The 26,754-nt window shown below is 36.2% G+C and overlaps 1 protein-coding gene across 11 annotated transcripts in view; it reads left to right on the top strand.

Moving 5' to 3' along the window:
• Window positions 1-26,754, top strand: part of CEP57L1 (centrosomal protein 57 like 1) — a 72,939-nt gene that overhangs the window by 27,775 nt on the left and 18,410 nt on the right. For 4 of the 11 annotated variants that reach the window (XM_032338862.1, XM_032338871.1, XM_032338863.1 and 1 more), the window contains exons 2-4: window positions 16,183-16,348; window positions 18,712-18,891; window positions 20,004-20,125. In XM_032338862.1, the coding sequence (XP_032194753.1) occupies window positions 16,183-16,348; window positions 18,712-18,891; window positions 20,004-20,125 (468 nt within the window). Of the gene's footprint in view, window positions 1-496; window positions 628-14,886; window positions 14,970-16,182; window positions 16,349-18,711; window positions 18,892-20,003; window positions 20,126-26,754 lie in introns of all 11 variants that reach the window. The other 7 variants (XM_032338865.1, XM_032338864.1, XM_032338866.1 and 4 more) reach the window with 4 other exon arrangements.

The raw sequence follows: 26,754 nt of genomic DNA, 5'->3' as shown, positions 1-26,754 counted from the left end.
GATTGTAATAGGCTAACAAAGTGAATTTGTGACAATTAATATGAGCACTGTTAACTTTAAAATTCATTATTTGTTGGCTCAAATTTCTAAGTTCTTTATACATTTACTAATGTTGCCATCAACCTTTCTAAGGAAAAATGGTTAGAAACAGATTTAAGCTCAACAGATAAATGTAATGAACATTGTAAGAATGTTGAAACTCTTTCAAAATAACTGATTTAAAAGAAAGAACTTTCTGAAAAAATATTACCAGTAATAATTTAAAATCCTAAGATTTATGATTTGCTTACTTAAGTGAAATATTATAATAAAACATTGTATACAAAATACATACCAAGGTACAGTATGTGACTATTTTTACAACTTAAGGCAGTATTTATAAATTGTTGGATTTAACCATAACAAATATTAGCATAGAGTAGTAGGGAAAAGTTGCTGATCTAACAAATTAGTTTCAGGGGATTCATTTTACAAATTTTTTTTTTTCTTTGATTAGGCCCTGAGGATACAATGCCCCTTTGCAGAACACAGCAGTTTGGACTGCAGGAACTTACAAAAGAAATAAACATAATTGCCTTCCCTGAGTTTCTATTGATATAGGAGACATAAGACCCCTAAAAATGAGATGTAAGTGCCCCAACACATATCCATATAAATTATCAATATTGTACATCTTCAGCTATTTTCTTCCTCTGCAGAAATCTAGTTGAGGAAACTATTTGCATGAAAATACTTGTTATTATAAAACTGATATGTGTTTATTATAAACAATGTAGAAGAAGGTTGAAATAAGAAAAATGACGGTCTCTTGTTCATCTATTAACATTTTAATATATTTAATAGTCTTTTATATATGCTTTATCACTTTTAAAAATTGGACTGTAATTATATAATTTTATGTTCTTTATTTACTCTATATTAAATCAGAAGGATTTTCTCATGAACTAAATATTCAAGATAAACTACAGGTAAAGATGGGGAGTCTAATCATTTAAGTAATCTCAGACATTGTAAAGTCTGAAACTTACTGGATTCAGATTCAATAAGGAAATTTCTAACTTTCTAATTAGATAAAATGTTCATTAAGTCTAGATATTTTAAATTCAGCAATTGATAAGTTTGCTTGGAAATCAGCTCTTATTGCAAGGCATTGAGTTGAATTAACTGTGCACATAACAATTAGATGCTCTGTTTTAATTTATAAAATAGTTGTAGAAGATTGGCATTACTTTATATTCTTTAAAAAAAAACTTAAATATGGTTGTACTCATATAATCATATTTCTCCTCTCCAGACTCATTTAAGATAATGAATGTGAGAGGAATGCACAAGAGCACTTCCCCAAAGCCATTGGCTGGGAAAGAAAATGGGAGGGGCTGTTTTCCTGAGTCTTGTATCCAGCAGGGCTCAAAAACTGGAGCTGTAGAGGTCAGCAGGGCTTGGCTAGGATAGAGCTCTGAGGGCACTGCCTTGCTCCTGCAAAGAAGGCAGGCAAACAACCCAGAGGCAGACCTGTGGAAATAGCCATCTGAGGAACGCCTGTGAGGAATTCACACACAGTGAGGAAATAATTCACTCTTCCTAGAGCTGCCCCTGAGAGGTAGCTTCAGGAGATACCTCTCCAGGGACAAAGGAGCAGGAGCAGGTGGGCACTATTTCTCGCCCCCCCCTATCGTAAACCCAGAGCCACCTGTGGAGGGCAGCTCACCTCAACACTAGCTGCCTAGCTTGCTTGCAACAAATCCCACACCTCTGTGCTCTGGTGCAACAGTCCTTCTCAGTCAAACCTCCCTCAGTCCTAGAATGGTGAGACTCTCCCCCAGAAGATCAGCACAGGCCTCTGCCCGCACCACATGCCTAAAGCCTGGAGTCTTGGCTAGATCCAGGAGGGTACTGCGCTGCCCCCGGAGAGAAGGCAGGCAAACAAGCTGGAGCCAGATAGTGTGGAAACAGTGATCTGAGAAATGCCTGGAACACACAGAAAGGAGATTATTTGCTCTTCTTGGAGTGATTTTCTGAGAGCAACGGGCACAGAGTCCCCTCTCTAGGGACAAAGGAGCAGGCGGGCATCATTTCCCTCCCCACCCTCAGCATAAACACAAAGACACCTGTCATAATCAGTACAGCGCCAACACTAGCCGCCTAACCTGCTTATACCAAGTCCCACAACCCTGCATTTCGTTGGTACCGCCCTGCTTGATCAAGTTTGCCTCAGTGCCAGCACGGTGGGCCCCTTCCCCAGAAGATCAGCAGAAACCCCTGCCCACATCACCAGAGAGTTCTGCAGGGCTTATTTCTACTGGAAGTAGTAGCAGATCTCATTTAACAAGTAGACCAGAGTATGCCTAGTTGAAACATACCACATTCTGGCCAAGGACACAACACTGCCCATTGCAGGCAAGGAGAGCCTCTGCATACAACTGGCCTAAAGGATAGAGCAGCCAAAACACAGCAGCAGAGTACATGCAGCAAACACTAGAAACCTACCCTGAAACACCAGGCCCTCGACACTACATGACCTTTCCTTCATTAAGCCATTACTCTTAGGAGCAGGAAACAGAACAGGCTTTTTTAACCCACAGAAGAAGATGGAGACTAAGACAAATGCCAAGACAGAGGAATTCATCTTGAAAGAACAAGATAAGGTCATGGCCAGAGACCTAAGTGAAACATATAAGTAACATGCCTGATAGAGAATTTAAAGCAACAATCATAAGGATACTCTCTGGGCTTGAGAAAAGAGTGGAAGATTTCGGGGCAGGGGGGCCTTACTACAGAGATAAAAGAGTTAAAAAGCAGTCAGAAATGAAAAATGCAATAACTGAAATTCGAAACAGACTTGATGCAGTGAGCACAAGTGAAGAAGCAGAGGAATGAGTAAGTGATATAGAAGATAAAATAACGGAAAATATTGAAGCTGAACAAAAGAAAGAACTGTTGTGGAACACAAGAAGAGACCTAGGGAATTTGGTGACTCTATCAAACGTAATAACATTCATATTAAAAGAGTCCCAGAAGAAGAGAGACAGAAAGGGGGCAGGAAATTTATTTGAGGAAATAGTAGCTGAAAACTTCTCTAATCTGAGAAAGGAAACATATCCAGATCCAGGAGACAGAGGACTCCCCTCAGAATCAACAAAAGCAGGCCAACACAAAAACATAATGTAATTAAATTTGCAAAATATAAAGATAAAAAACCCTAAAAGCAGAAAGAAGTCCCTAACTTACAAGGGAGTACCCATTTGGCTAGCTGCAGATCTCTCAGCAGAAACTTGCCAAACCAGAAAGGAGTGGAATGAGGTAGCCAATGTGCTGAATGGGAAAAATCTGCAGCCAAGAATACTCTATCCAGCAAAGCTATCACTCAAAGTAGAAGGAGAGATAAAGAGCTTCCCAGACAAAAAATAAAGGAGTTCATGACCACTGAACCAACCCTGCAAGAAATATTAAAGGGGACTCTGAGTGGAAAGGAAGGTCCAAAAGTGACAAAGACTAGAAAGGAACAGGACAAATCTCCAGAAACAAAAACAAACAAGTAATAAAATGGCACTAAATACATATCCATCAGTAACTACTCTGAATGTAAATGGACTAAATGCTCCAACCAAAAGACATAGGTGTCAGAATGGATTATTAAAAAAATAAAAGAGGCGCATCTATATGATGCCAATAAGAGACTCATCATAGACCTGAAGACACCTGCAGATTGAAAGTGAGGGGATGGAGAAGCATTTGTCATGCAAACGGATATCCAAAGAAAGCTGGAATAATAATACTTCTATCAGACAAAGTAAATTTTATTTATTTTTTTTTTAAGATTTTATTTATTTATTTGACAGGCAGAGATTACAAGTAGGCATAGAGGCAGGCAGAGAGAGGAGGAAGCAGGCTCCCCGCTGAGCAGAGAGCCCGATGCGGGGCTCGATCCCAGGACCGTGGGATCATGACCTGAGCCAAAGGCAGAGGCTTTAACCCACTGAGCCACCCAGGTACCCCCAAAGTAAATTTTAAACCAAAGACTAACAAGAGATGAAGAAGGGCACTGTGTCATAGTAAAAGGGACTGTCAACCAAGAAGATCTAACAATTGTAAATATTTATTCCCCTAACATGGAAGCACTCAAATATATAAAACAATTAATAACAAAAATAAAGGAATTAATTGATAATAATACAATAATAGTAGGGGACTTTAACATCCCACTGACATCAACAGACAGATCATCTAAACCCAAAATCAACAATGGCTTTGAAGACACAGTGGACCAGATGGACCTAACAGGTATATTTAGAATGTTCCATCCTTAAGCAGCAGAATACATTTTTTTTTCAATTCCAGAATAGATCACATACTAGGTCACAAATCAGGCCTCAACAAGTACAAAACGATTGGGATCATACCATGCATATTTTCTAACCATAATGCTATGAAACTAGAAAGAAAACAAGAAAAAATCTGGAAAGACCACAGATACATGGAGGTTAAACAACATGTTACTAAACAATGAATGGGTCTACCAGGAAATAAAGGAATGAATTAAAAAAAAAAAAAAAAAAACCCCACCTGGGAACAAATGAAAATGAAAACACAATGTTCCAAAACCTTTGGGATTCAGCAAAAGCAGTCCCAGGAGGAAAGTATATAGCAGCAATACAGGCCTACCTCACAAAGCAAGAAAAATCTCAAATAGCCTAACTTTACACCTAAAGAAGCTAGGGCAACAACAAGAAACCTTAAAGGCAGCAGAAGAAGGGACATAATGAACATTAAAGCAGAAAAAATGATACAGAAAGTGAAAAAATAATAGAACAGATCAATGAAACCAGAAGCTAGTTCTTTGAGAGGTTAGTAAAATTGATAAACCCTAGCCAGACTTCTCAAAAGAAAAGAGAAAGGACCCAAACAAAATCACAAATAGGAGAGGAGAAATAAAAGCCAACACCACAAAAATACAAACAATTATAAGAGAATATTATGGAAAACTATATGCCAACAAATTGGACAACCTAGAAAAAATGGATAAATTCCTATAAACATGTAAGCTACCAAAACTGAAACATTAAGAAATAGAAACTTGAACAGACCAATAACCAGCAAAGAAATTGAATCAGTAATAAAAATATCTCCCAACAAAAGTCCAGGGCCAGATGCCTTCATAGGTGAATTCTACCAAGCATTTAAAGAAGAATTAATACCTCTTCTCAAACTATTCCAAAACAGAAGTGGAAGGAAAACTTCCAGACTCATTCTACAAAGCCAGCATTATTCTGAAATCACAACCAGATAAAGACTCCACTAAAAAAGAGAACTACAGGCCAATATCCCTGATGAACATGGGTGCAAAAATTCTCAATAAAATACTAGCAATTCGAATCCAGCAGTATGTTAAATGTATCACTCACCATGATCAAGTGGGATTTATCCCTGGACTGCAGGGGTGGCCGAATATTTGCAGATCAATCAACCTGATACACCACATTAAAGAACAAAGGATAAGAACCATATGATCTTCCCAATAGATACAGAAAAAGCATTGACAAAGTACAACATCCATTCATGATAAAAACCCTCAACAGAGTAGGTTTAGAGGAAACAGACCCCAACATAATAAAAGTCATATATGAAAAACCTATAGCTAATATCATCCTCAATCAGGAAAACCAGAGATCTTTTACGTTATGGTTAGGAGCAAGACAGGAATGTCCACTTTCACCACTGTTATTTATCATAGTACTGGAAGTCCTAGCCTCAGCAGTCAGACAACATGAAGAAATAAAAGGCATTCAGATCAGCAATGAGGAATTCAAACTTTCACTATTTGCAGATGACATAATATGCTATATAAAAAATCCAAAGACTCCACCAAAAAATTGCTACAACTGATACACAAGTTCAGTAAAGTCAGGATACTAAATCAGTGTACAGAAATCTGTTGCATTTCTATATATTAATAATGAAGCAGCAGAAAGAGAAATCAAGGAATCAGTCTCATTTACAATTGCATCAAAAACCATAAGATGCCTAGGAATAAACCTAACCAAAGAGGGAAAATATTTGTACTCTGAAAACTATAAAACACTGATGAAAAAAATTGAAGAAGACACAAAGAGGTGGAAAGACATTCCATGGCTGTGGATTGGAAGAACAAATATTGTTAAAATGTCTCTAATTCCCAAAGAATCTGCACATTTAATGCAATCTCTTAACAAAATACAAACAGCATTTTTCACAGAGCTAGAACAAACAATCCTACAATGTGTGTGGAACCACAAAAGACTCCGAAGAGCCAAAGCAATCTTGAAAAAGAAAAGCAAAGCTGGAGGTATCATGATTCTGGATCCAAGTTGTATTACAAAGCTACAGATATCAAAACAGTATGGTACTGGCACAAAAATAGACACATAGATCAATGGAACAGAATAGAAAACCCAGAAATTAACCCACAACTATAAGGTCAGTTACTATTCAACAAAGCAGGTAAGAATATGCAATGGAAAAAAGACAGTCTCTTCAACAAATGGTGTTGGGAAGACTGGACCACTTTCTTACACTAAACCCAAAAATAAATTTAAAATGGATTAAAGACCTAAATATGAGACAGGAAACCATTAAAATCCTAGAGGAGAACACAGGCAGTAACTTTTTTGACAACGGCTGTAACAACTTCTTTCTAGATACGTCTCCTGAGGCAGGAGAGACAAAAGTAAAAAACTATTGGGACCTCATTTTCCCTAAATGTGTCTGTGGGGCACCACAATGGATAGGTAACAGTAGCTCTCTAATAAACAAAGGCATTAAATCTCAGCCACTGCTTTCCTTGTACACACACACACACACACACACACACACACACACAGACACACACTGAAAATTGCTAATCTTTATACTGTCCTTGGGTGATCTAATTGATAACCAATTTTTGTCTCTAGATCTAGCCTATCCCGCCTGCCTTAACACGGACCGATATTTCATTCTGATTGCTGAATAGCTTTGTCTCCAGTACCTCAAACTTGACGTATCTAAAATAGAATTCATTGTTTTCCGATAGACTTGTATCTCCTTTTATATTATTTCTCATTTCCATGAATGCCATTGCCATCTCTTCACTTGCCCAAGTGAAAATTTTGGGAGCACTTTTTTATTCTTGCCTCTCCCCCATTTTCCCATTTCACATATCGAGTTGGTTCCTAAGTCCTTTCGATTTTATCTTCTCAGTATCTTTTATGTTCCTCTCATCTACTCCAGTCTTAATTCAAACCTATATTTTTCTTTGTCTTAATTGCTTCAGCAACCTCTTTGTCCCTCTGTTAATAATTTCTCCCCCACCAGTCCATCTATCTCATAGCCACCTGAATAATCTTGTCAGAACGTAAACATGATCATGTTATTTTCCTTTATATCCTTCATTAGCTCCCCATTGCCTGATCCTATGGAAGACAGACTCTCAGTGTGATGTGCAAAGTCCTTTATGGTTTGGCCCTTACATTCCTTTTTAGCCATCTCTTACTGCTAGCATTTATTCACTGTGCTCCAGCCAAATTCATTAGGGTCTGTCATGTCCCTCAATGATTTTACATCCTGTCTGACTAAATATTTCCAAATTTCATGTCCTGTTAAGCCTCTTGTTTGCTTGTTTTGGTCTCTGTCTTTCGTATCTTACCTCAATGTCTGGTAAGGCTTGATTAAACAACTTAAATCTCGGGCACCTGAGTGGCTCAGTGGTTTAAAGCCTCTGCCTTCAGCTCAGGTCATGATCCCAGGGTCCTGGGATCGAGTCCCACATAGGCTCTCTGCTCAGCGGGGAGCCTGCTTCCTCCTCTCTCTCTGCCTGCCTTTCTGCCTACTTGTGATCTCAGTCAAATACATAAATAAATATTAAAAAAAAAAAAAACAACTTAAATCTCAGAGTCAGGTACTGAAAAACTGATTGGAAACTCCAAATCCATACAATCCATTTATTTTATCATCTTTAGTATCTTTGTTAACTTGGACTAGTCCTATTCCCTTCATCAGGATATTCCCATCTCCACTTGGATATAATCTAGACTACCAGTGTTCTGAGAACTGGAATGTTCCTGCCTTGAGTCAGGTGCCACCCTCATCTATGCTGGGAGTCCCTCAATTCAGACAGAGACACTCTGTCGTTCCCTTTTAGAAAAAATAAAACAAAAGTTCTAGTCTTATTCCCAGATGGGGATAAAGCAGTCTTCTGGCTTTATAGAGAGACAAAGAGAGTTTGGGCATACAATTTACTAACGTAAACTTTCATAACTGTTTTCTAGTGTTTGGCTCTATCTTAACTCTTACCTTACAGAGGTGCAGCTCTGTCTCAAGCCATTTGGAGGTTTTGCAGAGTAAACTTAAAAGTCACTTTTCTTCCTTGGGTTAGGAGACTGCCTTTTTTGCATTAGCTCATTCTATTACTATTTGTACATCTGCTTTCGATTTTTCCAGAGTTGTTTTGTTGTCCTTGCAGGTTGATACCTTTTTTAAAAAAGTGTTTTAGTATTATTTTAGTGTGTTTCCAAGAGGGAGCAAATTAGTATGTATGTCCACTCTGGCATATTTACCTAAACTCCTCTTTCAAAGCTGTAATTCTAAATTAGTTCTGGCTTTTCTTATTTCTCCATCAATCAGGAAGAGTTAGATAATATCTTTTGTATTCCCATGGCACTCTGTGTACGCTTTTGTTATGGAACTGATCCCATTCAGTCATATCTTATTTTTAACCTGTTTTCTCCACTACCACATATTGTTAGGCAACCAATCTACAGAATTTTTTCATCTGGGAAAACCGAATCTTTATAACTCCCCATTTACCCTTCCACCATTCTGCTTTTTGTTAATATGAACTGGACTACTCCCAATACCACTTATAAGGGAATCATACATTATTTTGTCTTTTTGGTTGTGTATTTCACTTAGCATGATGTCCTTAGTGTTTATGTTTCAGTATGTTTCAAAATTTCTTTTTTCTTAAGGCCGAATTATATTCCATTATATGCATATACATTTTGTTTATCTATTGATGGATATTTGGGTGGCTTCCACCTTTTGTCTATTGTGAATGATGCCATTATGAGCATGGATGTACAGATACTTTCTCAATTCTGCTTTCTTCAGGATATCCTGAGAAATGTCATTGTCTTTTAAGACTTTTTTGACATTTCTTGGGGCACCTGAGTGGTTCAGTGGGTTAAAGCCTCTGCCTTCAGCTCAAGTCATGATCTCAGGGTCCTGGGATCGAGCCCCACATTGGGCTTACTGCTCAGCCGGGAGCCTGCTTCTCCCTCTCTCTCTGCCTGCCTCTCTGCCTACTTGTGATCTCTCTGTCAAATAAATAAATAAAATCTTAAAAAAAAAAAACAAAAAACAAACTGGTTGGTCTAAAGCATTTAGCATCTCTTAAATATGTCTGAAGTTGTTACATTTTCAAGCCGCATGGCAGATTAGATGTTCAGAGAAACCTCCTCTGGTAAAGAACATAGAAATGCTGTATAGAATGTTAAAACAATTTTTGAAAAGCATGACTGAGTTGGAAGCAAAGGCTGTATGTAATGAGAAAACCCAGTTCCACAGAGATAAATGAGCCCTAGAGCCCATTTTATCCCTGAGGACACCTTCTGTGATCCTTGATGGCCCAGAACCTGGGCATTAAGGAGGTATTTCTGCTTGCATGGGGCGAGGGACAAATTCTAATGGGCTGCTCGTAAGTTTGGACACTGCAGTGTAAAAAGCTGGGATCCCCAACGGAAAAAAACCTATTAATGACAGGAAAATAACCTGCTCTTCAGAATGACACTGTTTGTTTCATCTTTGGCTTTGGATGAAGTGGACAAAAGAATCTTTCCTAATCACATGTGGGATTGGACTTGGAATTCATACTGCACCAAAAAACAAAACAAAACCTCAATATAAAAGCTATTGAATGGCGCGTTGAGTTTGGGGTGCCCTATGGACCTAGCAGAAACAAATAGAAATCTTCTCTGAAGAAAATTGCTTTAAATACTGGTTTTGAAGTATTTTCCTAGTTAAAGGTCCAAGTATACACATTCATTAGAAACTATTCTTGGGATCAATACATGTAGAAGGGAGAAGAAGGAAGCACTGTTAGGCAGAGAAGTCCAGCTTCGGTGAAGACCCAACTAAGGTTTCACTACTACTATAGGGAGCTCTGGAGATGGGTGATCCTTCGTTGTTAACTTGACTTAGGACAAGAGGGTCAGGCATTTTTACCCTCATTGGATGTGGACTGCCCCTGGAAGGAGCCTTGACCTTAGATGAGACAGTATTCTCTAGACAAAGCAATCACCAAAGAGGGCCAGCAGCCCAAGAGCCACTTTCTGGCAGCTTTCCCAGGAACTGGGAAAAGTTTACATTCTTGAAAGGGAATCCAAGCAGTGCATCATAATGTCCACCACAATGAGCAAAGAAAACTTGTAGGTGAATATAGCAAACACCGACTTTATAAATCAAAACAATATTGTCTAATTTGTGTAGTTAAAATAAAAATTAAAATTTCAGAACCATAGTATTATATGAGTCTGGAGGGGAGTGATGGAATTAATGCCTTCTAGGATCTGTGTTCTATAATTGAATACTATACAGAAGTGAAAATGAATACCATACAGCTTCATGTTCCAACATAAATACCAAGATATTTTGAATGAAAAAAGTACGGTTCCACTTATAGAAAGGTTAAAAGCCATCAAAACCAAACAATATATTGGTAAGGATGCATACAAATATAACTAAACTTAACAGGCATTAAAATGAGCAACACAAAAGTCAATGCAAGAAATGGGGAAGACACAGAGAGGGTTTCAACAGCACTATCACACTATTTCTTAATCTAGGTGTAGATATACAAAAGTTTGTTTTGTTATAATTCCTCTAACTATACGTGTATGTATTATGTATATGGTAAATTATTTTTTTTAACTCTATTAAGTTATTAAGAAGAAGGGGATCTGCTGGTCTTGGTGACCAGAACATACTAGAGTTGTCTCCTAAATTAGAATTCAGCTGTGCTAATCTGGATCTAGTCCATTCTACTGAGATTTAATCAGAAATAAGTTATCAGTTGTATGATTGAGTCATCTCTATTTGATTTATCAATTTTGCCCTCAGTTAGGGGATGGGATTACTCTTTTACAGGGTTGAAAATGATCCTAAATTCTGCCGCAAGTTTTTTTTTTTTTTTTTAAGATTTTATTTATTTATTTGAGGGAGAGACAGTGAGAGAGAGCATGAGCGAGGAGAAGGTCAGAGAGCGAAGCAGACTCCCCATGGAGCTGGGAGCCTGATGCGGGACTCGATCCCGGGACTCCGGGATCATGACCTGAGCTGAAGGCAGTCGTCCAACCAACTGAGCCACCCAGGCGTCCCCTGCAGCAAGTTTTTGTTAGATGAATTCAATATGTAATATAATAGTTACCATAGTCAATATTCAATGCAACCTCTCTATCAATAAGTATAGAAGCCCTACTTTTTTCCTCACAAATTCTGTGTAATCTATAAGAATCAGAGACAGCAACTTTGAATTCAGCATGAGGATAGTGAGTTCTGTCTCTCTGGAGACCTATAGCAGAGCTTAGATGACTTGTTAAAGATAGTGTGAGAATAAGTTTGTGAAATTTCATTTAGAAAATAGATGGCCTCTAAGATGCTCTTAGGCTTTACCAAGATTACATGATTCTATGCGTGATTCAGTGTTTCTTAAATGTCCCATTTTTCTCCAGAAGGCATTTTCCTGATGACACTCCATTAGGGTAGTTTCTGTTTAGATAAATATAAACAAAGTCCATAAGAGAGAATATTTTTCTCTAGCTCCATGGATTTTGGAGTGCAGGAAACTTGAGCTATGTGATTAGTAATTAGTTAGTGTCTCTGGACTTTGGCTTCTACATCTATAAAACAGGAAGATTGCAGCTGATCTAAATTTTAAATGGATATATGAAATTTCCCTGTCAATTCTAGAACTCCCAAATATTTATGACTTATACAGATTTATGGTACCATGGACTTCTCAAACATTTTGAATATAGTCCTCATTGTTTCAAACTAAATAACTTGAAATATATCCTTTGTCACCCTCTTAATACTTTTTGGAGGAAAGTGTTAGGTAATTTGTTTTTTAAGATTTTATTTATTTATTTGACAGATAGAGCTCACAAGTAGGCAGAGAGGCAGGCAGAGAGAGAGGAAGAAGCAGACTCCCTGCCAAGCAGAGAGCCCGATGCAGGGCTCGATCCCAGGACCCTGGAATCATGACCTGAGCTGAAGGCAGAGGGGTGAGGGTCAGAGAGAGAAGCAGACTCCCCTCTGAGCAGGAAGGGAAGCCTGATGAGGGACTTGATCCCAGGACTTGAGGATCATGACCTGGGCTGAAGGCAGTTGCTTAACCAACTGAGCTACCAGGTGCCCCTCTTCTCTTTATTTCTGACATCGCACTTTTATGGTTCTTTTCTGTCACAGGTTTCTCTTTCTCTTGTTTTCCTTCCTCACCTGAAATCTTTTCTATTTATACTCTTCCTTTTAGGTGACTTCTATTCTCTGTGGTTTTCTATACCATCCATATGCTGACAATGCCATTCTTTGTATTTCTATACTAGATCTCTCCTCCAAGCTTTAGAGTCTTCTAACAAACTACCTATTTCATAATTTAACTCGGATGTCTCACACTTAGACTGGTGTTTGACACATGTCAGTACTATGTGAGTAGTCATGGTCTTTGTTTTTTGTTTTGGTTTTTTTAAATTTATTTATTTGACAGACAGAGATCACAAGTAGGCAGAGGCCGGCAGAGAGAGGAGGAAGCAGACTCCCCACTGAGCAGAGAGCCCGATGCAGGGCTCGATCCCAGGACACTGGGTTCATGACCTGAGCAGAGGCTTTAACCCACTGAGCCATCCAGGCGCCCCGGTCCTTTTTTTTTTTAATGAAAGACACTATCATCTACCCAGTTATTTAAGCTGGAAAACTTGGTTTCTTCCTTTTCTTCTCCTCTTAATCTTCAAGATGCATCTTGCTTCTGTACACTCTCTTCATCTCCATTGTCACCACCCTAATCCAAATGCAGCATCATCTCACACCTGACTAACTGCAAATGTCCCCAAACTATGGGCTATTAAATATAGTGCTTAAGAACCCACACTCTGGAATTGAACTGGCTAGTTTTAATTCCTGTGTCCACCACTTGCAAGTTGTAATACCTTGAGTAACCTCTCTGCCTCTATTTCTTCATTTAAAAATAAGAATAATAATGATAATAATAATAATAATAATAACAGAGCAGTGTGGGAAACAGAGAGTACCCTATTCCTAGAACCTATTGTAGTATCTCTGTCTCCTAATGCTGTCTCCCTAACATTCCTATGGGATTATGCAGAGATGATGGCACAGTCAGCCACTAGCCAGAGAGACACTGGTTTTTAAAAAGGACTATTTTGGAACAATTGTTTCCCTCAAGAACAACTAAAAATGGTTTTCAGTACAATATTTATGACAGGTTTTTTGGGGGGTGGTATTTCTTTTTGTAGTGGCTCCTTAGCTGCATCCCACAAAGATGTCTTAATTTTATGTATTGTATAGAGAAATGGATTATATCCCTGTTTGTTTACAAGCTGTGAGTAATGGTTCTAGTTATAAATTGAATTTCCCTAAGTTTTACTAGGCTGTTGATGCAAATGAGACCCACATTTCATAGACTTTTGCCCCCATTTGCAAATCCTCTGAAGTGCTCCACAGGATTTTCTGAGGTCTTTTCAATGACCTGTAGCTAGGCTCCACACCAGATTGGTCAGAATCCTTGGAGGTTGGGGCTTAAGCACCTCTCTACTCTGAGAAATTTTTTCTCTAGAAATTTCTGTCATACATGTCCGTGAATATGTATGTCCCTTCCAGCTGCTCCCTTTCTTGCTGAATGGTACTAACAATGCACCAGAGCCCTCAAAACATCAAAACTGTTGTTAGTGATCTCTAGCAATTTTCCTTTTTATTGGAATATACCGTTCTACACAAGGCAGGACAGCTAATGTCCCAACCTTTTATAGAGATATTGGTGAAATATTTCTCAGTTTTTTACTTATAGTCCTCCCCCTTCCCCACACCCACGTTTGAGTCCACGAGACCGGGTGAGAGGTGAATTAGAATGACCATGTCTGTGCTTTACTCAAAATTACTCCTCCCTTCCTCCATCAAGTAAGGCTTTGACTTTGGATCAAGCTCTCTGTACTTCTTTCATCTTCCTTCAGAGTGAGTTTTTCTCCTAGAATGCCACAGTTCTTTATGGGTATAAACTTCTGCTGGGTGTATGCACTTGTTTGTAACTTAGACTAGATTGTAAGGGTTACGCTAGAACCTTTATTACCGTGACAGCCACTGAGCATCGTGGTGTGTCTTCTCTCATTTCTATACTGTTTTCCTTTCTTTTTCTTCACCTACCGGTGGGTTGTTACTCTGGTTATCCCCGCTTTAAGATGTGTTTACACATTTAAATAAATTTTAGTTCTAATTTTTAACTTACTGGCATCTTCTAAGTAGTCATTTACATGAAAAACTTCAAATTTGAATTTGTTTTTTAACTGGTACAAAATTTAGTTTCTGAAATAAATACTTTACCTCTTTGGTAAAGAGGAAGCAGAGTCCTCCCCAAGGACCTCAGGGTACAGTGACTTATGGCAAAACTTCATTCTTTTTATTAGAGAAACTCACCAAGAGCTGAAAACTGAGATACCTTGAGTAATTCCAAGGTTCTTGGGATAGCTTCAGCCACACACCCTCTCTGAAGATGTACAGCCATGTTCAGAACTTCTGTACTTTGGGGTCCTACCTCTATTTCATTGTGAGCCAGCTGTGACTAACTTTGCTTTCTTATTTTTTGAGGGAACAGCAACTTAGATAGATGCAGTCTCCCATGGGGAGCACACAGTATCTGAGCAGCAACAACCCAGAGGGATGGAGACATGGTTAGTAAATGGTAGCTGATACTAATAACAACAGCCAAAAACTATTGCTTCTCAAGAGCAAAAAGCATCAAATATTCTAGCAAAGCCTCCTAGGCTATTTAACTTTTATTTATTTTATTAAAAATTTATTTACTTATTTTATAGGCAGAGAGTGTGTGTGTGAGCTTGGGAAGGGACAGAAGGGGAAGGAGGGGGCAGGAACCTCAAGCAGACTTCCTGCTGCGCATGGAGCCCAACGCAGGGCTCTGTCTCACGACCCCGAGATCCTGACCTGAGCCAAACTCAGGAGTCATTTGCTTAACTGACTAAGCCACCCAGGTGCCCCTTTTCTAAAGTACTTAAATTACGGAAAGGACAGTAAGTGATTTGGGGGAAATTAGATAGGATATTGCCTGCTAAAATGGTTATAAGAGCTCTCCTAAAAAATAAAACATTAAAATTAAATAAAATCAGAATGACAAAGCTATTTTAGATTCTTCAGATTGAGAACCATTCTAAACTATGATTAGAATGCCGGTGCATTGGGGCACCTGGGTGCCTCAGTTAGTTAAGGATCCAACTCTTGATCTCGGCTCAGTTCTTAATCTTACCACCTGAGTTTGAGTCCCACACTGGGTTCCATGCAGGGTCTAGAGCCTACTTAAAAAAAAAAAAAAAAAAAAAAACTGGCACATTAAGTGGAGTCGTGTCATACTCAGTGATTAGATTCAGAGATTGATATATCCAAATTACCCTTGAAAATCCCTTAGGAAGCCAGTACATTGGAATTCAATAATCTGTCTTTAAGAATTGGATTATATGGGTGGCTTGTGTTTCAAAGCTATGTTGCCTTTTAGAATATGTACCTTCCCTGAGAACCCTAGAGTCACACTGTTTGTAGAGAGGTGCTTGGATGACAAGAGGTATATGAACTTACGATCAACTGAGTAACCAGCAGATTCACCCCACCCATATAATTAATACTCACTCCAGAGCATATGCTCACTGAAAATCAGGCAGAATTATCCATACTATTTATACAGTAAATAATAATTTTTCTCTCTTGTACTGGTGAGCTTATTATAGTTGAATTTGTGATAATTAACCTCATAAATAACACCACAGTATATGATAATGTATTATGTTACGTTTCACCTAAATTTTTGTCTAATATTTTTGTCATTTAAATAGGAAAGAATGATGCTATACTATACTATTCCTTTATTCTCTACAGATAATGGATTCTGAATTAATGCATAGTATGGTAGGAAGCTATCATAAACCTCCAGAAAGAGTATTTATTCCATCATTTACCCAGAATGATGCAGCATCTCAGACTCACCACTCCACAAACTTAGAAGCCACCACTCCTAAAATGCTTCATAGTCCAAACAGCCAAGGTAATTCTAATATGAAGTCATATTTAAAATTAGAGGAATGATATGAAATATGTTATATAAAACTTTACATTTTTATGTAGAAAAAAGTATGATTGTTTAATCTTAATAAAACTATTAGTTTTGACTCTGATGCTTAAAGTTTTTATAAACATAGATAAGTTATTTAACATTTTTTTCCCAAAGATATTATTTATTTATTTGTTAGAGAGAGGGGGAGAGAGAGAGCACGAGCACAGGCAGGCGGAGTGGTAGGCAGAGTCAAAGGGAGAGGCAGGCTCCCTGCCAAGCAAGGAGCCCGATGTGGGACTCAGTCCCAGGATGCTGGGATCATGACCTGAGCCGAAGGCAGCTGCTCAACCAACTGAGCCACCCAGGTGTCCCAAGTTATTTAACATTTTTTATTTTGGCTTCTTCAGATGTAAGATAGAAATTAACCAGCTAGACACATAATTACAATTTTATCCTAAAAAATCATGAGAAAATAGGAAAATACTCTTTGAAGAATCAAAGGTCCGATTTGGAATCTTTCTAAACTAGATGATTAGAATATTGGTGAATTAAGTAAAGTTATATCTTATTCAAGGATTAAATTCAGAAATTGCCTATTTTCAAAATTATGCTTGACATTGGAGTAACTATGAAATAAAAGTATTGTAACTTTTTTTATCACAAGTAGGCAGAGAGGCAGGCAGAGAGACGGGGTGGGGGGAAGCAGGCTCCCTGCTGAGCAGAGAGCCCGATGCGGGGCTTGATCCCAGGACCCTGAGATCATGACCTGAGCCGAAAGCAGAGGCTTAACCCACTGAGCCACCCAGGCGCCCCAAAAGTATTGTAACTTTTAAAATAAAAACTTAGGAGGATATCAGAATTGAATTAGGAAAACATACCTATGCCATATGAATTACCTTCTAAAACGCTGGTTATCATCTTTTTTAAAAATACTCTCTAATAATGGTTACCATTAATAAATAGACTAGCTTTGTGGAGGAAAAAACCACAAGAAATATTCCAAATCAGCAAATTAGGTATTGCATATCTGAAAAGCAATAAATATAATTTCTTTATCTCATTTGTTATTAAAAAAAAAAAAAAAACCCCAAAACCTAAAAAGAACCAAATGGTAATCTCTAGCAAACATCTTTCTCATTGGATATGAACTACAGGCATACCTTGGATATATTGTAGGTTTGATTCCAGGCCACCACAATAAAGCGAATATATCACAATAAAGTGAGTCAAATGAATTTGTTGGTTTCCCAGTGCATATAAAGGTTACATTTAGACTATACTATAGTCCATTAATTGTGCAATAGCATTGTGTCTAAAAAAACAAAGTACTATATATCTTAACTAAAAAATACTTTATTGCTAAAAAATGCTAAGCATCATCTGATCTTTCAATGAGTCCTAATCACTGTTCACAGATTGCCATAACAAATATAATAATAATGAAAAGTTTGAAATAATGAAAAGTTTGAAACATTACCAAAATGTAACAGAGACATGCATGCAATGAGCAAATGCTATTGGGAAAATGGTGCTGGTAGATTTACTCAACATATGGTTGCCACAAACCATTGTTCAATTTGTAAAAAATATATTATCTATGAAATTCAGCAAGGTGAAGCATAATAAAACAAGGTAGGCTGGCATATGAAAATTAACCTATAACATTTACTTATATTCCATTCCACTCCAGTTTTATAGTTTGAAGTTATAACTGAATAGAAAGTTATTTGAAAATTTTATAACTCTGAACATACCCGAACCATGATGATATTAATATAGCTGAATAAAAATCACAGTTGTACATGTGTACCACTTAAAATCTTTCAAGCCTGACGTGATTTAATCTACTAGGTTATAATATTTTTTTTCTGATGGAAGAAATTGTTGTAACTCATATATTCTGATTATTAACACTCTATCTTAGACAAAGAAACAATAAATGTTTGTGATTTAACTAAAATTGGACATATCAAGAACTGAGAAAAACCTTTAACATTAAACCTAAATTTCCATGTTAATTAGTGACACAGCATCTTAAGTTTCTTTATCTGTACTCAGGCTCTTATGCCTCCTAGACTGTATATTATTTGATGATATTTATTTTATTGAGTTAAATTTTGATTATTAGCTACCTCAAACCTAAAAAATTACTAAATACAATAATAAATATATTGTTTTTAGAAGATATGTTAGAAAAAAACTTCTCTTTTTAGAGTTTTAGTGGGTTTTTTTGAGAAATATATATTGCTTGTATGTTTTTCTGGATCACTAACAAAAATACTGTTCAGTTTTATTGCTACTATATAAGTGTTCAGAAATTTTCACTAAAGTAACAAGCAAATTTTTTTCAACAGCTCTTATTTTAGCCTTAAAAACTCTTCAGGAAAAGATTCATCGTTTAGAGTTGGAGAGAACACAGGCTGAGGATAATCTAAACATTCTATCCAGAGAAGCAGCACAGTATAAAAAGGCCTTGGAGAAGGAAACAAATGAAAGAATTCTGGCACACCAGGAACTGATAAAACAGAAAAAAGGTAAGGAAATTCAATAGTTCTCAGAAACAAGGAGTTATCAAAATTTACAACTTGAAAATAAAAAGCCCAGTCTAAGATTTACTCAAATATCTTTGTTCTTATATATATTCAAACCTTGAGGCCTTGTTCACAGACAATGTGATATTTGCATTAAATAGATATCACTTTGAGCTTCTATTGTTTATTATCCCAGTTCATAAATTCTTGAAATTAAAAGACAAATTAAGTTTTTAGACAGATTGTGAAATTAGGCTATTTTCAGAATACCAACAAAATCTAGTTTTACCTATAATATAATTGAAATACTTCACATATTCAGTCAATACTGGTTTTTAAAATTTGAAAATAGAAAGCAACACTAATAATTAGACAATACAGAAACCATAAAAATACATTAAAATTTTTGTTAACTTGAAAGATTAATTAGAAGAAATGGACAGGTAAGTAGAACTTTCTGTGGAAATTATGAAAAAGACATCTGGACCTAAGTTTTTAGAGATTTAGAATATTAGTTCTTTGTATAATTTTTACTTCATAATGTATGGCTTTCTTTTTCCTTGTACTACATTCACCTTCATAAATAATGTTCAAGTTTGTATTTCAAGTTACAAATAGAGTGAAGAAATGAGAAAATTTTTTCTAAGGTAATTGGACAAAGTAGAATAAAGAGCTGAGGAAAGTAAAAAATTAAAAGATTAGAAAGATGTTGCTTACTTCTTAGGAAATAACCATGCTGTCAGTAGTCAAGTCTTTTTCTTTTCCTGAAAGATAAAAATTTATTGATAGGAAAGAGACTTTAGGTCCTCTATTTTTCTAGATAATGTCATTTCCCAGGAACAGCCAGGATTTTTATCATTCTACAAGTCACTGACATCTTACTCTTTCAGAAGTTTGCCCTGCGGGCCTTTTAGGGGAAGACAATGTAAAACTAGTATTATGTAGTTAATGAGATAGTCACAAAATAAATGCCCACAACACTTACAGTCAGTATTTAGAACTAAAGAGTCCTGGAGCTTTTAGTTCTTGATTGAATTTATATAATGTATTTCTGTGACTACCAAATCTCTGATCTGTATGATAGCCCAGACATTATTACTTTTTCTTTTTCACAGATATTACTATACAATTAAACTCAGCTCAGTCTCGCTGTACTCTTCTAGAGAAACAACTAGAATATACGAAGAGAATGGTTCTCAATGTAGAACGAGAGAAGAATATGATCCTAGAACAACAGGTAAACACATTTTCTATAGGAATATAATATCATTTAATGTGTTTTTGAAGAATATTTAATGTCATGAGAAAATTGTATTATAATCTTAATTAGGATAGAAAGCTATATTGAGGAGATTTCCACTTACAGTGAAGCAGAGTGGGTCATTTGGACAAGCTTTCTGTGGAAGAAAACATGAAAAACTGGATAGGATATTAAAGAGGAAGGAAGGAAGGAAAAAAGAGAGGAAAGGAAGAAAGAGAGACAGGAAGGGAGGATTAAAAGGGGAAAATACTTAAAGGCATTGGAGAGTTAATGAAGTCATGAAAATCACCAATTCAAAATCTATGTGTATGCTTAAATCCAAAGAGTTTAGCCTCCAGAGAATGTGATTTCAGGCTTCATCTTTCTTAGGGAATTTCTGATTCCAGAAGAGTCCAGAGACTAAATAATGCGCTTTTTTTTTTAATATTTTTATTTATTTTTTGAAAGAGAGCAGAGAAAGAGCTCGCACATGAAATGGGGAGGAGCAAAAGGAGAGGGCGAAACAGACACCCCACTGAGCAGGGAGCCTGAGGCTGGGCTTGATCCCAGTATCCTGAGATCATGACCTGAGTGGAAGACTTAGCTGACTGAGCCACCCAGGTCCCCCTAAATAATGCTTTTAAAGCTATAGGGCTTAAGCAATTGAAGTTAGATTCCAGGGCCTATCAAGAGTAGGAACTCTGATAATTTTCCTATGCTCTGAATTCTTTGTAAAGGTGAACAAGAAAGAAAACAACCCAAATTACAACTCTCAGAGTAATCTGGAAAATCTTGTTCCCTGAAATAGAATTAAAGTGATCGTGGATAGCTAATGTTCCTGGGGACCTCAAATTATTCCTACGAACATTTAACACAGGAATAACTTTTGATCAGATATAACGATGCAGCTGGAGTTAAGACCCTATGAAAATTGTTTTCGTTAGTGTTTTATAGTTTTCAGAGTACAGTTCTTTCACCTGTTTGTTTATTCCTAGGTATCTTATTATTTTTGGTACACTGGTAAATGGCATTTATTCCTTTATTTCTCTTTGTGTTACTGCTTCATTATTGGTGTACAGAAATGTAATGGATACGTGGGTGGCTCAGTCAGTTGAGTGTTCAACTCTTGATCTCAAGAGTTGTGAGTTCAAGCCCCATATGGGGCTTCACATTGGGTATATAGCCTACTTAAATAAAAACATTTTTTAAAAAGAAAGAAATGCAATCAATTTCTGTACATTGATTTTATATCCTGCGACTTCACTGAATTCATTTATCAGTTCTAGCAGTTTTTCAGTAGAGTCTTTAAGGTTTTCTATATACAGTATCATGTCATCTATAAATAGTGAAACTTTTACTTCTTCCTTGTTGGAACACTGATGAAAGAAATTGAAGAAGACGCAAAGAAACGGAAAAACGTTCCACGTTCATGGATTAGAAGAACAAATATTGTTAAAATGTCTATACTACCCAAGCAATTAACACATTTAATCTCTTAACAAAATACAAACAGCATTTTTCACAAAGCTAGAACAAACAATCCTATAATGTGTATGGAACCAAAAAGACCCCAAATAGCCAAAGCATCTTAAAAAAGAAAAGCAAGGCTGGAGGCATCACAATTCTGGATTTAAGTTGTATTACAAAGCTATAGGGATCAAAACAGTATGGTACTGACACAAAAATAGACATGTATCAATGGAACAGATTAGAAAACCCAGAAACAAACCCACAACTATATGGTCAATTAATCTAAAAACAAACTGGGAAAGACTATCCAATGGAAAAAAGACAGCCTCTTCAACAAACGGTGTTGAGAAAACTGGACAGCAACATACAAAAACAATGAAACTGGACCACTTTCTTATACCATACACAAAAATAAATTCAAAATGGATTAAAGACCTATGTTTGAGACAGGAAACCATTAAAATCCTAGAGAAGAACACAGGCAATAACCTCTTTGACATTGACTATAGCAACTTCTTTCTAGATATGTCTCCTGAGGCAGGAGAGACAAAAGCAAAAATAAACCACTGGGACTTCATGAAAATAAAAAACTTCGTGGCAAAGGAAACAATCAACAAAACTAAAAAGCAACCTACGGAATGGGAAAAGATATTTCCAAATGATATACCTGATAAAGGGTTAGTATCCAAAATAATATAAAGAACTTACAAAACTCAACACCCCCAAACAAATAATCCAATTGAAACATGGGTAGAAGACATGAATAGACGTTTTTCTGAAGAAGACATCTTGATGGCCAACAGACATATGAAAAAATACTCAACATCACTGATCATCAGGGATATAGAAATCAAAACCACAATGAGCTATCACCTCATACCTGTCAAAATGGCTAAAGTCAGCAACATAAGAAACAACAGGTGTTGGCAAGGATGGGGATGGTGAGAAAGGGGACCCTTTGTGCACTGTTGGTGGGAATGCAAATTGGTGCAGTCACCATGGAAATCAGTATAGAAGTTTCTCAAAAAGTCAAAAATAGAGGTACCCTGCGATCCAGCAATCACACTACTAGGTATTTACCCAAAGGATACAAAAAGGTTAATTCAAAGGGATACATGCACCCTGATGTTTATAGCAACATTATCTACAATAGCCAAACAGTGTGAAAGAGCTCAAGTGTCCATTGACTGATGAATGGATAAAATGAATGTGGACCGTTACTTGGCTATAAAAAAGAATAAAGTCTTGCCATTTTCGATGACATGGCTGGAACTAGAGAGTATAATGCTAAGCATAATAAATCAGTCAGAGAAAGACAAATACCATATGATTTCACTCATATGCAGAATTTAAGAGACAAATAAGCAAAGGAGAAAAAGAGAAATCAAGAAACAGACTCTTAACTATAGGGAACAAATTGATGGTTACTAGAAGGAAGGTAGGTGGGGGGATGGGTTCAATAGGCGTTGCGGATTAAGGAGCACATTTGTTTGTGATGACCACCAAGTGATGTCTGGAACTGTTGAATCACTGTTGTACACTTGAAATTAATAGAACATTGTATATTAGCTGGAATTTAAATAAGTTTTACTTAAAGAAAAAAAGACACTATGAAAAGAAATAACATACATAACAGACTATATAAGCACTCTTACAAGTTATTTCCAGCTTGGTGCTAGCTCTAAAAGACACAGACTTTAAAATAATTATGCTTGGGGCACTCAGGTGGGTCAGTCAGTTAAGTGTCCAACTCTTCGTTTCAGCTCAGGTCATGATCTCAGTGTTATGAGATCTATCCCTGTATGGGCTCTGCACTCAGCATGGAGTCTGCTTGAGATTCTCTCCCTCTCCCACCCCCTCCACCCCTTTCACTCACTCTTTTGTTCTCTCTCTCTCTCTCAAATAAATAAATAAATAAAATCTTTAAAAATATAGTAATTATGCTTGTTATAATTAAGGAGATAAAAGACAGGATTGACATTTTCAGGAAAGCATTGGATACCAAAAAGGCAGAGCAGATTTGAAAGAGAACCAAATAAAAATTATGGTACTGAAAAATACAGTATATGAAATCTAGAACTGAATGGATGGATCTAACAGTAGATTGGAAGAGATAATTAGTAAACTGGAAGGCAAAATCATCCACATGAACAAAGAGGTGAAATGAAAGTAAATTGAGAAGAGAGAGAACAAGAGGCTCTTAGAGTGAGAAGGTCAAACTTAAGTGTAATTGGAGTTCCACCAGGAAAGGAGAGAAAATGGCACAGAAGCACTATTTGAAGAGATAGTGACTGAGAATTTTCCAAAATGGATTAAGAAAAAATCACACCACAGATTCAAGAAAAACAATCCCACAAAATCTATAAAACTAAGTCAGGATGAATGAAAAGAAATATATACCTAGGTACCTCATAATGAATAATAAGACAAGCATAAAATCTTAAAAGCTGGTGGGGGGAAAAGATTACATTTAAAGGGACAAGAATTAAAGTGACAATTGACTTCTCAAAGTACTGAATTTATAAGACAATGGACTCTGATACAGTTAAGTAGTAAAAGGAAATACCTACCAATCTAAAAGTCCTAAATCTGGGGAAAATATCTTTTAGAAATAAAGATGTGGGGCACCGGGGTGGCTCAGTCAGTTAAGCATCTACCTTTAACTCAAGTCACTGAGCCCTATGACAGGCTCCCTGCTCAGTGGGGAGACTGCTTCTCCTTCTCCCTTTGCACCTCCGCCCCTATTCTCTCTCACATATGTGCACTCTCTCTCTCTCAAATAAATAAAATCTTAAAAAAAGAAAGAAAGATGAAATAAAGACATTTAAAGACTAACAAAGACCAAGATTATCTGTTAGCAGGAGATCTGTTCTAAAGGAAACACTAAAGGACATTATTCAGAGAAAAGGAAAAGTATCTTAGATGGAAGGTCAGAGATGCAGGAAAGAAATACGGGCAGCACAAATAGGGTGTATGTAGGTGTATGTAAATCTAAGTGAATATTGTATAAAACAATAATGTTTTATGTGGCTTAAAGATATATAAAGGATTAAAATTAATGAGGACAGCAGCTTATAAATTAGGAAGGGGTAAATGTAGTTTAAAGCGTTGTAAGGTTTGGGGGCACCTGGCTGGCGCAGTTAGAACACACAACTCTTGGTTCTGAGTTCAAGCCATATGTTGGGTTTTGAGATCACTTAAAAATAAATTAAAAAATGAAAAAAATACTAAGTATTGTAAGGTTTTTTCATTGTTTTGGAAATGGGTAACAGTACCAATCAGTACTAGATTTTAATGGGTCAAGTATTTAATAGGTTTTTTTTCCAGGAACTGTAGAAGTTGACTCTAAGATTTAAAGGGAAAAGCAAAGGTCCAAGAATAGCAAAACTATTCTGAAGAATAAGGTCCTGCTCTACTACATATTGAAACAAATTGTAACTCTAACAAAATTAATATATTTGTATGGATAGACAAAAAAGAATAAACAAACAGAATATACTCAGAAACAAACTCACATGGAAAAAATACAGCAAGAATGCCATTTGCAGATCGGTGGGGAAAAGATAGACTTCAATAAGTTGTTTTAGGAAACTGGTTAGCTATGTGAGGAAAAAAAAAATGAAATTGGATCCCAATCTTACATCGTACACAAAACCAATTCTAGGTGGGTTAAAGATTTACACATAAAAGACAAAACTTTGTAATTTTTAAAAAGCAAACGCAGAACAATGTCTTGATGACCTTGGCATGGAGAACAGTTTCTTAACAAGATATAAAAAGTAACAAAACAGTAGGAAAATGGGCCCAGTTATGAAGAGGCATTTTGCAGGAAAAAAGATCTTGCAAATGGTCATATATTAATAGAAGAATTGTCATTCTCATTTAGTAACTAGGAAAATGCAAAATAACAGCACAACAAGGAACTACTTCACATCCAATCCACCAGATTGGAAAAAAAACCTATAAACCTGGTAATTCTGAGTTTTATTTATAAATGAGGGTGCAACAAGTAGAAGAGCAACCACTTCATAAATTACAGAAGATAAAACAGAACTTATTATATAATAATAATTATAAAATATGTTATATTTTATTATGAACTAACCTAGAAATTCCTATCTAGCTAAATATTGTAGATCAGTGACTTTCAACTGTTCTTTAAATGTTTTTTTATTGAGGTATAATATTTTTTTGAGTTATAATTTTTATATGGTGAAATGCAAAGATCGTAAGTGGAACGTTCAGTGATTATTGATAAATAAATGTACTCATACAATCCATAGCCATACCAAATAACAGAAATTTTCTGATAAATCTCTGTCAAGATACTTGCTGCTCTACTTCCCAATAAGGCAACTACTATTCTGCCTTACTTTTTTTACCTTAGAGTTTTTGCCTGTCCTAGAATTTTATATAATTGGATCATAGAAAATGTACTCTCTTGTTTAGCATAAAGTTTTTTAGATTAAGCCATGTTGTTGTATATATAAATAGTTTTTTCTTTTTATTGCTGTCTAGATTTTGTTATACAGATATGCCATGATTTGTTTATTCGTTTTTCATAAAATTAGTTGGGAAGATTCTTTCTTCTGTTTTCTGAAAGATCTTTTGTAAGATTAGCATTATTTCTTCCTTAAGTGTGTGATAGAATTCAAATTTGATAGAAGCTATCTGGGACTGCCATTTACTTTGTGGACCGTTTTTAGATTATGAGCTCAGGTTTTTTTTGTTTGTTTTTTTTAACAGGTATAGGCTACTTGGATTTTTTGTTTTCTTTTTGTGTCTTTAGAGATGTACCCTCTTTCGTTTCTGATATTGCTAATTTATAATTTTCCTTTTTAAAATTATCTACTCTCAGTTTGTTTTTTTTAAAAAGCAACCTTTTTATTTTTAACTTTTTATTTCCTACTTAGCTGATTTCTACTTTATTATTTCTTTCCTTCTACTTATATAGGGTTTAATTTGCTTTTCAACCCCTACCTTTGTATGTTGGAAGTTTAGTTGATTGATTTTAATACTTTTATTCTTTCTTCTAAATGTTGCATTTTATGATGAAAGTTATCGAGGTCTCCCTAAATTGTTTTACCTGCATCCCACAGATTTTTATATTTTGTATTTTCATTATCATTCAGCTAAAAATATTCTCTAACTTCTCT

Source organism: Mustela erminea, chromosome 4 (genome assembly GCF_009829155.1).
Source record: "Mustela erminea isolate mMusErm1 chromosome 4, mMusErm1.Pri, whole genome shotgun sequence".
NCBI classification, from domain to species: domain Eukaryota; kingdom Metazoa; phylum Chordata; class Mammalia; order Carnivora; family Mustelidae; genus Mustela; species Mustela erminea.
Note: the sequence above shows the minus strand (reverse complement) of the source record. Positions and strands in the feature narration are given on the sequence as shown.